Raw genomic sequence first — 14,192 nt, forward strand, 5'->3', positions numbered from 1 at the left:
CACAGGGACGGTCACTGCCTTTAGAAAGAGAAAGACAGCCAGAGACCGGACCTGGGCCACTGTTTCTGTCCCACAGCCAGGCCCCCAGCAACCTGTCAAGTGCTAGACTTCAGGTGGGACTCCCTTCCATCCCAAGCTACCGCTTTAGAATGTATTTTTTAATGCAATTCCAGGGGCTTTGGTAATTGCTTTAGATGGAGAAAAACATGACGCGGTATCCACACGGTATTTGGTGAACCAGAAGAAACATGCACTGATGTTTAAGATCACGTACACGGCCTCATGACTTCCTGACGAAATCTCCTGGAGCTTATCTCACCTACCATGTCATCTAATACCACCTTATTTGCAAAGAATTTAAATTTACTTTCCCAAGCCTTCTCTTACTGATCGTCACAGTAACTCTAAGAACTTGCATATGATTGTCTTCATTTTCTAAGACAAAACGGGGGCTCGGAGGCTGCAGAGTAAGTGGGGGGACATGGCTGCCAAGTTCTTGTGGAACACCGGACGTGTGCATGCCTAGGTGTGACCCCAGCTCCTGCGGTGACTGGGATTCCTAAGGCTCAGTGAGCGGCTGCGTGTGTGGTGTCACCAAGACCTGGATACGACGGTCACACGGGGCGGGGGCGCTGAGAAGAGGCAGCAGGTGTCTTACAGGTACATTTATTAATGCCACAAAGGACACAGTTCTACAAGCACACGGCGATGTTCCATGGTCCCATCTGTCAGAGCTTGTGAAACGTACAGGCGGACCGATGCGCGCGCCCCGCAGAGCCGGCTAATGGTGACCGTGGGCAGGAGCAGGACTCGAGCCTTTTGGAAGAGAACACGGATACGACTCAGGAGAGGAGGAGCAGGTAGAAAGTAGCCAATTACGCAAGTGTTAACAAGTCAGAGGCGTGAACGACAATCTTCGACAGTACGAAGGGCTATGGAGGGTTCTTTCCAAACCCGCCCGGTGTGCTGAAGGGGCTGCGTAAGCGACTGTGCATGCAGCAGCAAGACAGAGGTCAGGAGCCAGCCCTGGGTTTGTGCAGGGCTCAAATGACCACAGCTTCCCTGTCCTCTGGGAGACAGCGAAGAACCTAAACTCACGCAGTGCCTTCCCCCAGAGCACGTGCACAGGGCGGCAGGCCCATCCAGCTAACCGCGCTTCCTACAGGTGGCACCAGCTACCCCAGTGAATCCATTTTTCCATCACCCCTGCAGATGGGAGCTTTACTTGGCCCAAGGGGGTGAGCGGTGGTTCTTAGCATTCAGATTACAAGCAGCGGAATTTCAGAATTCTCTTTCCCGGCAGGTGCAGTGAACTTCACCTTCTGAAGTGACCCCATTGCATCTTCTATGTTTACTAAGCCACGTGCCAATGTCAATTCAGAACAGGGACAGACCTCGTCGGGGAAAGGGGCGATGGAGTTTTTCATTCCCCACCCATTTAAAAAGCAAAAATCTTACCTTTCAAAGCTTTACTTCTTTTATCTAAAATAGAAGGAAAGAAAAACTTGGTCATATCAACGCTTCCCACAAAGCCTCAGTCACCTCGTTGTGGAAATCCACATCTGACTGGCTTAAGAGCTCACACTTAGGCAAAGCTGTGACAGGAAGCCTTCAGGAAGCAGGAGTTACTAGACATCTTGAATCCAAGACGTGGTAAAATTTCTACCAAAGATGTCTGTGAGCGGCTCAACAGTGCAGAATTGGCAGGGCTCAACTCCCTACCGCCCCCCGAAATACAGTCTTGCAATTTAAAGTTTTCTGTTCTTTCCTCTTTAACCGATCACTTATTAGACACGGTTCTCTGTTCCACTGAGAATCAAATGACTTTTATCATGAAGATATTTCACGCATTCAGAACCATGGAAAAGGAACAATAAAATACCACATACCATGATTTCACCCCTAGCTGAGCCTGCATTTCTCAACACTATGGACATCTCCTAGGTACCTGAAATACCAGCGTCACATCCAGGAAATTCACAATTCTCTGATATCCGGGTCTTGTTCAAATTTCCCCAACTGTCCCCAGATGTCTGCCAGCTGACATGTGCTCCCCGCCTTTTACTGGAGGACCTCTGGGGTTCTGACGGCCACTCCTAGTCCTTTACGATGTCAATCGTGATGCTTTTGAAAATAATTTTCTTCCCGACCACTAACGAATCAAACATGGGGAAACTCACCAGCACTCCTGATTTTGTAAATGATGAAGGTCATCAAGCCCATTCCTACCCAGATCTCCTGGTAAACCTGGGTGTAGTAGGGCTTCATGGGGACCCAAACATTTTTTATGAGGCTTTGCAACATCTGAAAGGGAAGGCAGTGATGAACAGTTACACAGCCCTTGTTCTAGGCTCCGCTGGTAAGACACGTCCACTTCCCGTTAAGGTCCACCCTACTTCCCACACTATTCCACAGGGAGCCCCTCTTGTGCCAGCACCGCTCCCCACAGCCATTACTGCACCCCATGGGGGCTCACCTCTCGACGCCCTAGCCTTAGCCATCCCAGCACCTCTCATTCTTCACACCCAGAGCTCTCCCAGCATGTGCGGGCCTGAGGTGTCATGGAACGGTCCCCCTCTCGGGTGGCCACCCTCCACTAACAATACGCCCCAGATAACACACCACTTTCAAACTTTTCAATTGAAGAACCAGTAGATGAAAAGCTGTTGGCATTCAAAGCTGAAAAAGAACACGGTCCAGACGTGGTGATTTCCTGTGAGACTAACACCCAGGCTTGGACGCATGCTGATCAGGGGCCTTGGTCCTTTCTGTTAAATTTCAGCTTTACTGAGGTGTAACTGACATATAACATGTAAGATATTTAAAGTATACATCGTGGTGGGGATTTCATATCTGTATACACGGGGAACGGATTCTCCCGTGTGGTTAATTAATACATTCATCACACCTTTTTTTGGGAGGGGGTGGCAGTGAGAACTTAAAATTCTATTAGCAAATTTCAATAACACAACACAGTGTCATTAACTAGTCACAGTGTTTTATGTGTGTCTCAGTCTTGACTGCTGAACGCAAAGCAGACAGCATACAAGGACACTAGCTAAGAGCTGCACTTGTAACTTCTTTCATGAATAAAAATATTTAATGACTGAAATTGGGAAAAGCCATCAGATTCTGAACTTACACAGTTCACTTTCACGTGCAGGTCTCAAAGTCATGTTTGTGACTTTTATTGACTAGACTCTAAAATGACATGCTCTCGTTTCCATTCCATCGAGCTTTGTAACATCTGAAGCGGTCTACTAACTAGTCATTCAAGTCACTGTCGGGGTAACTAACCCAGCCCTTTCCATTTCACTGGAAACCGCTACCCTGGCTTCAGTTAGAGATGCAGCCTCAGCCGCGCCCCAGCCATCCTTGCACCTCGCATAAGGGTCCAAGACACCACCAGCCCTGCCCTGAGAAGGTGCCCGAGAGCACCCCAACAGGACCCTGAGGAGGCCTCTGGGAGCCCCAGACCTCAGAGTTCAGAGGCACCAAGTGCATCCTCTGCCCCCTGCACCCAGCGACGAGTGTGGAGGAAGGTGGTCCAAGGAGGCTGCATGTCTGGGACTCCTGGGTTCCAGCCCAGTTCTGCCTGCTCTCTTTCGACCCTGGCCAAGTCCCCGAAGCTGTCGTTCCAGAAGTTTCCCTTTCTGTGACACAGGGATACCGCCACTTGCCCCACAGGGCGCCCCGACGGAATTTAAAAAGGAAACGAAACCCTGCCTTGCTAGCGCCTGGCGTGGAGCAAGAATTCGGTCAATGATCACAGCCACAGAAGGAAACGCCACAAACACCCGCTGGCAGCAACAGCACTAAAGTACCGGGGTTCCAAGAGGGGGGCCTCGAGGTGCTGCTCTCACGTGGAGAGGCCAGAGGAGGGTCTGGAGGGTGCAAAGGAGATAAAAAGGGCTCAAAGAAACGTCAGTTATCCCCACGTTTTGCTCAGGGCCCAGGCGCCTCAGCCCTGCCTTCTCCCCACTAGTACCTTAGTACACTGCGAACACCTTCCCCCGGCTTTCCTATAACTAAGGTGGTCATATTTGCCCAGACAGGCGACATGTTCCCCACATTTACTAAAGTGAGACCCCTCACTTTTTTCCACGTGAATCCACCCTGTCCATCCACATGTTCCAGCTCTGTGTGTGGGTTTTACAGAACTGTTCCTTCAGAGGCCCACCCTACTCAAAGGTCAAATGGGTGTCCACCGTGCCCGCTCAGGTCTGCAAAGTTTCTAGCACATTATCAGCGAACCATTACCTGACCTTACACTGGAGACAAAACGCCTGCCCTGTTGAGCCCCAGACCAGGATTCGGCCCGAGTTCCATCCTCTGATCCCGTTTTGGTCCCGTTTCCCTCTCCCAAGGCCTTGTCACATGCACAGTATAACTTGGGGAACGAGTGGGTTGCGAGAGAACCTGGGGTGCACCGGGGAGAAGATACTAAACGGGGTGAGACGCCCCGGCTGGGCCTCCGGCTCCACCACTGACCAGCCGGGTGGCCGAGCCTTCCCACGGCCGCAGGACGCTCCGCACCGAAGGCGGCCCGCGCGCGGCGGCGTTGGACGCCAACGCCGAAGGAAAAGGCGCTGCTGCCCACTGACCGTTAAGCCCCGGACGGCCTCCCTTCGGCCTCGGGACCCGGCAGGAAACGCCCGCGTGGACCGGGAGGGTTGGACCCCAAGGTCAGTTGGGGCCGCGGCGGGGCCGGGGGAGGCTCCCGCTCGCCGCGGGTCCCCTCCGCGGGCCCGGATCCAGCCCCGCGCCTCCGCCGGCCACTGTGCCGCCGCCGCACCGACTCGGCTGGCCCGCACCGACCGCCCAGTCCCGGCCCGCACTCACCTCGCCACAGGAAAGGTGGCTCAGACCACCCGAACCCGCACAGCCGCCTCGGAAGGTCACCGAGCGCGCAGGCGCCGCGCGGGGCAGGCCGGGAAGGCGGAAGGAGCGGCGGCGCCCCGACGCCGCAGCGCTTCCCGGCCGCGCCTGCGCACCACAGCGCCCCCAGCGGCCGCCGCGGGTATGTCACAATTCGGTGACCAACCGTCCGGATTTGTCCGGGCCTTGGGACTTTCAGTGCTGAAACTGGGAAGGTCCTGGACACCGCGGACGCAGTGGTGAACCTGTAAAAAGGACCGTCTTTCTTTGCTGTGTTGAAGGCAGAGAGGTCGGATCTCGCGTCCCCGTGGTGGTTTTGCCTTTTCTCTTTATGTTAATATTTTCGCTCTGCATGTTTTTATGCATTGATTCTGTGCATAGCAATTCTACTCAGTAGCCAATATAAAGGCTTCCACGGGGGCTCCAGACAGTGATCTTGACAAACACAGGCTTTAAAAATAACCATGCTTACTATGTGCCAGGAAATAAAAACGAGACTGAAAATTTCAGAAAACTGGAAACTATAAAAAATGAAACAAAGGAAAACCACTTAGCCGATTTGAAAAAGAACCAAATAGAAATTGGATGGGTTTAACAGCAGATTAGACAGTCGGAGAATTCCTGAATTGGAAGATAGGTTAGAAGAAACCATTTGGAAACAGACAAAAGAGGAGTTGAGAGATAGGCTACAGCGAGAAAGTCTATCATATGTGTAACTGAAATCTTGGAAGAAGAAAATGAGAAGAGGACAGGAATATTAGAAAATGGCTGGCCGAGAATTTTCCAAAAGTGATAAAAAAAAAACCATACCAAAGATTCAAAAAGCCTTATGGAAACCAAGCAGTCAGGTAAATGAAAATAAATCGAGACCTCAAAACTTCAAAATAAAACCACAGAAAACTTAAGAAAAAGCAAACCTTAATAGCCAATCTAGAATTCAATGCATAAGGAAATTAACGTCCAGTAAAGAAGGCGAAGTGACATTTCAGACAAATTAACAGTTAGGGAATAACCAGTAGATCCTCAGTAAAAACAACAAAAAAATCAGTGTTCATTATTCAGGCAGAAGGAAATGAGCTCAGATGGAAGGATGGGGATGCAGGAAGGAAGAGCAATGAACACCATCCTGCTTCAAAGAGAAGAAAGCTTAGAGCAATTGAAGCTGCATGCAAAATTTGAAAGGCTTTCCATTTTAGGGTAGCGTTTCTCAAAGTGTGGTTCGGGCATTTCCAAGGCCCCTGAGAGTCTAAAACTATTTTCATAAGAACAGTGAGATGTTATTTGCCTTTTTCACTAAAATTCTCTCATTAGTGTGTGGAGTTTTCAGAGGCTGTGTGACTTGTGATATCACAACAGAATGAATACAGTACCATATGAGAATTCAGCTGTCTTCCACTTAGGTAGCTATTAAGAGATCTTTGAAAATGTAAAAGTATCATTCTCACCCAGAAATTTTTGGGTAAATAGTTACTTTTCATAAAAATATTCTCTAACACACATGGTTATATTCCTGTTCTTTTAAAATGAATTAAAAAGTAAAACATTTCTCAGTGGTAATCCCTAATACAGTAAATAGTACCCACATAAACAAAAACGCTCGAGGGTCTTCAATCATTTTTAAGAGTATAAAGGGGGCCTGAGACAAGGACCGGGTTTGAGAACCACTATCTCAAAACATGTTTTAGACTTATGAGTTAGAAAACTGCTGTCGACAACAGGCTTTTGGGGGAAACTTGAAGAACATCGTCATAAGCTATTTCAAGATAAAGCTTTTGAACTTCAAACTCCACTTGAGATCAACGGAATTTTAATATCTTGAGTTGCAAATCCAACACGCCCTAAGAAAAACACATCTTCAAAGAAAATGATGTTTAAAGAAACGGCCACCCCAGCAGATTTATTCAAAGTGCAGATGCTACATTTTGTGGTTGAGAAGGTCAGTGAAGACAGAAAGGTACTTCGGGCTCGGCTTCTCCTGTTTTTTTGAGAGTGCCTTGTTTTCACATCAACAGCAGTTGTAATGGCTGTCAGCTGTTAGATTTCCCTTTTCACCTGCAGCTCAAGCTGCTCTGGAATGCATATATGCAAAACCTCCAAGGCCCACAGGTCTTCAAAGGCCAGCCCACCCGCTCTGGCCTACATGTCTATAAGTCTATTAAGAAGTGTCAAGCTAACTCTGAACTTTAGACAGGAATGCCAGATGAGCTGGAGTATGGAGCACCAAGAACTACTCATAGACATCCAGGCTGTGCCGACACAGAATATTAAGTAGTGCTTAGTCAGAAAAATGGCAATGAGAACAAATTTCCAAACTGAAGAATCATTAAGACACTGTCCTTAAACTATGGGTAAAAACTCAACTTAAGAAGACTAAAGGAGATAGGAACCCAATCTAAGAACATAGAAAAAGCCTTCAAGAAAATGTGTGAAATGAATCCTCTTCAGAAATAGAGCAACTTCTACTTAAAAACATACTCATTGTGACATCGACAAAGGATGATAGCAGGTGGGAACAGTAACATGCTAGGAAGCACATCAGTGAGTTCCAGAATTTGAAGTGGTCAACATGTTTTGTAAACTTTAGAACATGTACTGGTCTTCGCATAAAGTATGAAGTTGCAGTACTTTGCAATCAATGCTCAATGACATACTGTCTCAATGATTTTACTATATTTTCTTATTTATTAAAAAACGAGTTCCTTTTTCCTGCCCAAAAATGTGAGGGGCACCTTTGGAGGCTGCGGTATTTGGAACAGTCAGAATAGAAGGCCTAGAGCTCACGTTAGTGGTGTGGCCAGGATTTGGACCTGGGATTCGCAGCTCTGTACCATGCTGGGCTCATTTTTTGAGACACCAATAGATGAGACCCATCTAGTCTGACTTCTGCTGCACTTTCTCAAGCTGACCTCTTGCCAATCCTCGGGCATTTTCCGGTCCTTAACTTACTGGACTTCACATAGCTGGTCCATGGTCTGCTTTCACCTGGCTTGTTCCCTAGAGCCCACACTGCGCCAGACACTGCTAGGCACTGACACTGTGATGGTGGCCAGGCAGTCATCTGATTCTCTGTCGCTTTCCTTCCTTTGTATACCTTTGCTGGATTTTTCCTTCTGCCTCTTCTTCCAGGCTGTTTCCCAGGGTTCTGTCCTCCACCTTCACTCATCTAGAACTTGACCCGGCCCATTTCAGCCACTCTGGGGTTTTAGCCACCGTGCATTTGCCGGTGACCTCCAACTCTGTGCCCCGCCCCCCCACCTGTTTGTCTAGGTGTGGGTAGGACGCTGGGCCAGAGATGCAGATTTAGGAAGGAGGAAGATGAATTCAGATTGTGTTCTGGCTCCACCCAACTCTCTAGATCCTCAACTTGGCTGCTCGAGCTGCCTGCCCACAGGCCTTCCTTCGCCTACGACCCTCTCTCCGAGTCCTCCTCCGTCGGATTCCTGCCCGGCTATCCGCAGGTGTCCACCCTGACCTTCTCCTTGCTTCTCTCCCCCAAATTAGGTGCAAGGTATCCCAGTGTGGCAGCCAGTTGTTTGCCTCAACAATACAACCACAAGTCCCTTCTCTGGTTTGCCTTCCCTCCCCTCACTCTGAGTTCTGTCACCGCGGAACCGCCGTGGCCCGGCACACAGTAGGTGCTCAGCAAACGCTGTCCCTCCTCGGCCTGAAGCGCCAGGCCTCGCTTAGTAACCCTCGGGGGGCGAGGGCAGAGACCGGAGGCCCCGCTCTTTGCCCTTCCCGAGTCCTCTGACGCCCTGTCCCCACCCAGAAGGCTGAAGGGTGCTGAGAGTCGCACTACGGTGACTCCGGGGTGAGGGGGAGCGGCTGACGATGCTCCCCAGCTGCGAGCCAGAACCAGCAGAGGCCCGGCCCCGCGCGGCGTGGGCAGGCCGAGCTCCCGAAAGGCCTAGCGCGGCGGGGCGGGGCTGGTGGCACACTGGCGCGCTCTGATTGGAGGGCTGGAGCAGGGCGGGGCCGCACGTGCGTCCTCGCGGCGTCGCGCCGCCGTCGCGTTCCCGCCGTCGCCAGTTCCCGCCGCTCTGTGGGGCAGTTGAGGCGTCGCCGACGACAGGCTGCGACCATGCTGCGCAAGCTCACCGTCGACCAGATCAACGACTGGTTCACCATCGGCAAGACCGTGACCGATGTGGAGCTGCTGGGCTCGCCGCCCGCCTTCCCGGCTGAGGTGGCCAGGGACGAGGCGCAGCGCAGGGACGCCACCCCAGAGCCCACCGCGGCGTCGGAGCCGGCCCCAGCCCAGGCCCCGGCGCAGGCGCAGCCGACGGCACCCGGGAGGTAAGGGGGCAGGGGAGGCCGGGTGGGTGCGGGGCCGGGACGACGAGGACTTGGGCCTCCCTGGCACGTGTCTGGTGCCTGCCGCGCTGGCCGTCTCGAAGTGAGGTGGCTGCCAGACAAGCCCCATCCCCTCACCGACACCAGGCCACCCTTTCCTTACCAGAGGAAGAGTTTTAAACTTTTTTCTTTTTTTTTTTAATTAATGGACTTTAGTTTTTAGAGCAGCGTAGGTTTACAGAAAAATCGAGCAGAAATTACAGAGCGCATGTGCCTCCTCCCCCGGCAGTTTCCCGTACTGTTGACACTTTGTTATGACCGATGGACCTTTGTAGGCACGTTAGTATCTAAAGTCCATAGTTAAGGGCTCACTTTTGGTATTGTAGGGCGACACACAGTGACATGTATCCACCATTAGTATCACACAGAGTGGTTTCATTGCCCTAGAAATCCTGTGTGCTCCACCCCTTCATCCCTCCTCCCTGGGGACCACTGATCTCTTTAATCTCCCCATCGTTTTGCGTGTTCCACAATGTCTTACGGTTGGAATCACAGTTTCAGATTGGCTTCTTTGATTTAGCAATATGCATTTAGAGTCCTCCGTGACTTTTCAGGACTCGTTAGCTTATTTTCTTTAGGTGCTGAATAATATTCCGTTGTCTGGATGGACCACCGTTTGTCCATTACCTACCGAAGGACGCGTTGGTCCTTCCAGGTTTTGGCAATTACGAATAAAGCTGCCATAAACTCATTTGGGTAAATACCAAGGAACACGAATGCTGGATTTTTGTTCAGTTTTATTGATGCTCCTTCTTCCACTATTCTTTGACTTAAGTAGCTGCTGTCAGTTAACCTGTGAATGCGATTTTTGTGGAGCTAAAAGGGCAGGAGGACACCTGTTTTTAGAACACCTAGATCTGTTGAGTGGAAACACCTGCTCCCTCTTTGAAGCAGGCCAGTGTGAGAGCAACCCGCTCGGAGTATCTGCTTCACTGTTTGGCCAGCTCTCCTCAAATTCAACACCCTTTACAGTTGAGAGAGTGGTTTTTGTTTTTTGATTTTCTTAAGTTACTCTTATTTGTTGGCCCTGTAGGACCTAGTGGGTCAAGTTTTCGTGGGTTGTTTTGAGCCTTTGTAGAGTCAAGTGCAACTTGGGATCTTTGGTAAATGTTTCTTGGAGGCAGGGAGAGGACAAAGAGACCCTTGTGCAGCTTTAGAGTGGTTGTTTTGTTCATGTTTTCGTTCACTTTATTTCCTTGAATTACTCTTCCAATTGATCCTGCAGGATACCCCCACTTACCGCCTCTCCCCTATTTGCTCCCCAGACTTAGAGGACAGAACAATATTGCTTTTAAATAATTCATTGTCATACTGGAAATAAATTAGTATTAACCTTGTCAGAAACTAAAAGCATAGATTTAAATGTCCTTTTAAGTTCTAAGGACCAGGTTTTTAAATTTCCGGGCCTTTCTGGACTGAGACTTTTGTAAAATGAATAAAAATGAATTTTCAGAGTAATGAAATGAAAAAAAGACAAAATACAAGCCACATTTTAAAAATGATTACAGTCAACACATGTAAAGTTACTTTGTAAAACTGCCGTAAGTGTTTCAACTTCTGTACTTAACTGGTGGCAGACAAACAACGTGGACTTTGGTCTGAGAAGTACTTCCTGTGGAAGTGCTGTCCCAGGCCCCCGACACACACACGTCCAGTGCCAGAGGCCCTGGATGTGGTAGGTGTGCAGTGAAACGGCCGCAGTACGTATGTCTTGAAACAGCCCTTTGAGATTGATGACATCATTTTGATTTTATGGATGAGAAAAAGGTGTTTAAGTGGCTTCCTCAACTTTCTATACTGAATGGTCATGGTAGGTAGAATGACCCCCGACATTGTCCACAGGAACCTGTGAATATGTTGTGTTACATGGCAAGAGGGATTTTGCAGATATAATTGGGGTTACAGACCCTAAAATAGGGTGCTTACTTGCATTATCTAATGCCCTGTGCCCTTAAAAGCAGAGACCTTTTCTGAGAGTCAGGGATTTGAAACCGGAGAGGGACTCGCCTGGCCCCTGTGAGGGTCCACGTGGAAGGCTGGGAAGCACTGCGGTCCTGAGGAGCAAAGACTGGATCCCACTGGCGGGAAGGGGGGCCGCAAGCCTGCAGCCCCAACAACCTGAATGAGCTTCCAGCAGAGAACGCGGCCCTGCTAATAAGTTGGGTTTGGTCCTGTGTGCCCCGCAGCAGAAGACCCCGCTGAGTTTACCTGGCTTTCTGATTTACAGAAACAGAATTTCCATTGTTTTAAACTGCTGAATTTGTGATCTGTGCATCCCTCAGAGACACTGCAGGTTTGGGCCCAGACCACCACAATGAAGCATGTATAGCAATAAGGCGACTCACGTGAATCGTTTGGTTTCCCAGTGCATTTAAAAGTTATGTCCCTTACACTGTAGTCTATTAAGTGTGCCATAGCATTATGTCTAAAACAACGTACACACCTTAATTAAAAATATTTTCTTCCTTATAAATGCTATATGAGCTGTTGGAAAAATGCCTTGCTTGACACAGGGTTGCCACAGCCTTCAGTTTCTAAAAAAAACGCAGTATCCGTGAAGCGTAATAGAATGAGGCGTGCCTGTAATCTGTTGTGGTCCAGCAGGAAACTAAGACGGTGGAAGAGCTGGCATTTGGGTTTCGAGTCAGCTGATCCAGGAAGCCAGTCTCAGCCACAGTGTCTCTGGCACGTAGTGGATGCTCAGACAGTTGTTGAATGACGTCTTTCCAGAAAGGAGACTTTTGAGTGGGTTTTGATGTTGATGACAAGACGTCTGACCAGGGGAGGGCAGGCTTTGTAAACATAGGATATCACATTGTGAAAAGGTACTGGAAGGGACGGTCACTCAGGTGGGAAGACTACCTTGCATTGAGTCCCTGGAGTCGGTCCGTGAGAACGCTGGTAAATCAGCTTAATGAGTCTTATGAGTAGTGACCACCAGCATTAAAAAAAGAGAGGTAGAAACCAGTTGGTATCACAGGTAGTTCGGCTAAGAATCGCTCTGTGAGATGCACGTGTGTCTGTTTGCGAGTTCAAGATCACAGTGTGATTTTCTTACTGAGAAAAGCCCTGCTCGAGTCCATGTCGTGAGAAGGTCAGGGACTCGGGAGGGATCGACGAAGCGCGTGTGAGCGTTGTTGGATGGCGTGCAAGTCGTGTTTGTAGCGATTTTACGGCTTCCCCCGTCTCGTTTTCGACATGGTATTGCATTTTACTGCTTTGTGCTGACTGCGGAGTCTGCTTTCATCTTCGCATTTCTGTTTCTTCGCCTTGGCGCATGGAAGGCGGAGACTTAGCAGCTGTCCGAGGCATTGTGAGCATCTGTCTCCAGCGTCGTCAGTGCCAGCTTTCCTCGAGAGCAGGCCGCGGGCCTCAGCCTGGCCAGGAGCCCTGCCGAGCTCCAGGCTCCTTCCGCCCCGTGTTCCTTCGCGCCCTCTGCGGGGGACGTCCTGTCATAGCTCACGTTAACTGCTGGCTCCTGCCGGTCTTGCTTAGTCGTCCCTTTCATGTCTTTTTGACTCTCCAGTCCCTGAAACTGTACTTTATCCCGGAGAAACCTCACCACAGAAAGCGTTCAGGTTGCCACTGTCTGATGCTCGCTTTAGCCTAGTTTCCTCTTTCCTTAATTTCACTTTTCCCTCTTGGTAGGTCTCAGTGTACGTCGCACACCTCCTGCGTTGGGCACCGTGTCAGGTGACAGGCAGTACAAGCAGCCTCCGTCCTTCTGGCAGATGAGGGCAGTCCCGTTTTCTGGCCGAGAAGGTTGGGGATCAGATAAATTAGGAAACTTAACAGCCCAAAGTGCACATCTGTGAGGGTGTGGGGCAGGTGCACCCTCTCCAGAGCCTGCGACTCTGTCCTCTGGCTGTCGCCTTGCAGAGTTTAGGCCTCGCACAGACGCTGGTTTGTGCTCACGTTACCCCCAGGGATCCCTGGTTTCTATTCAGTCTGAAGTCCGTGTTGTTTAAAAAACCTCTTTGCCTCCAACAGATTTAGTTTATTGGGTGATTTTCCTGTTGATGAGAAAAGTGTCTGTCCATTCTGTACCTGCTACCCACAGCTGGCGTCCAGTGACTGAGAAGGAGACTGTGGAGGTCAGAGGGGTGGTGTGGCCAGGTCAGGAGCAGTGCCTTCAGCCTTAGCGAGAGCTCCGCCACATCACCTGGGGCAGCAAGGAGCCACGGAAGGCACTGTGGGGTTCTGAGCAGAGCTGTGACATGTGTGACTTGCGGCTCTGACGGGATGATTGCCGTGTTGAATGTGTTGAAGAGGGCCCGGGACAGAAACAGAGAGGTCAGGGAGGGGTCTCTGATACCATCTGTGACACGAATTTTGTGTCGACTTGGTGGCACCATGGTGTCCAGACATTTGGTCAGATTTTACTCTGGATGTTTCCGTGAAGGTATTTTTGAATGAAATTAACATTTAAATTGGTAGATTTATTTTGAGTGAAGTAGATGAACCTCCATAGTGTGGATGGGCCTCATGTAATCAGTTGAAGACATGAACGGAATGAAGGTAGACCTCCCCGAGCAAGCAGGGATCTGCCAGCAGACGAGACGTCCTGCAGACTCGGGCCGTGACTTCCCTGGGTCCCGGCCGGCAGCCTGCCCTGCACCTCTACACCTGCGGAGGAATTCCTTAAAGTCAGTCCATCGCTCCTTGCCTGCCTGTCCGTCTCTCCCCCCTTCCCCACACACAGACATCCTGTTTGTTCCTTTTATCTGGAGAACCCTCACTAGTATATCAAGCAAGAGAGACGATGGTGGCTGAGACCAGGACGGGAGCAGTGGGGCTGGTAAGTGGTGGCGTGTGGGATGTTTTTCTGAGACAGGCAAGGGCTTCGTAACTGGGTCAGATAGCGTCTGTGAGCGAGGGAGCAACCGTGGGTGACACCAGCGTTTCTGGCTGAGCAACTGGAAGATGCTGCCATCAGCTGAGAAGGGCGGGCTGCAGGAGGG

The 14,192-nt window shown here is 50.1% G+C and overlaps 1 protein-coding gene across 3 annotated transcripts; it reads right to left on the minus strand.

Moving 5' to 3' along the window:
* Nucleotides 1–650: 650 nt before the first annotated feature.
* ATP5MJ (ATP synthase membrane subunit j) lies at nucleotides 651–4,966 on the minus strand. Of its 3 annotated transcripts, XM_039876562.1 has the most exons (5): nucleotides 4,843–4,966; nucleotides 3,727–3,884; nucleotides 2,181–2,304; nucleotides 1,459–1,482; nucleotides 651–816 (listed from the first exon to the last, which is right to left on the minus strand). In XM_039876562.1, exons 3-5 carry the CDS (start codon nucleotides 2,302–2,304, stop codon nucleotides 782–784), a joined length of 183 nt encoding a protein of 60 aa, XP_039732496.1. In that variant the 5' UTR covers nucleotides 3,727–3,884; nucleotides 4,843–4,966; the 3' UTR covers nucleotides 651–781. The 3 variants fall into 3 exon arrangements, with proteins under 3 accessions (XP_039732496.1, XP_039732497.1, XP_039732495.1); XM_039876563.1 differs by lacking the exon at nucleotides 3,727–3,884; XM_039876561.1 differs by lacking the exons at nucleotides 3,727–3,884; nucleotides 4,843–4,966 and adding an exon at nucleotides 2,623–2,685.
* Between the last annotated feature and the right edge of the window lie 9,226 nt (nucleotides 4,967–14,192).

The sequence above is a fragment of the Pteropus medius genome, unplaced genomic scaffold, assembly GCF_902729225.1.
Source record: "Pteropus medius unplaced genomic scaffold, Ma_sr-lr_union100, whole genome shotgun sequence".
In the NCBI taxonomy this organism is placed as follows: Eukaryota; Metazoa; Chordata; class Mammalia; order Chiroptera; family Pteropodidae; genus Pteropus; species Pteropus medius.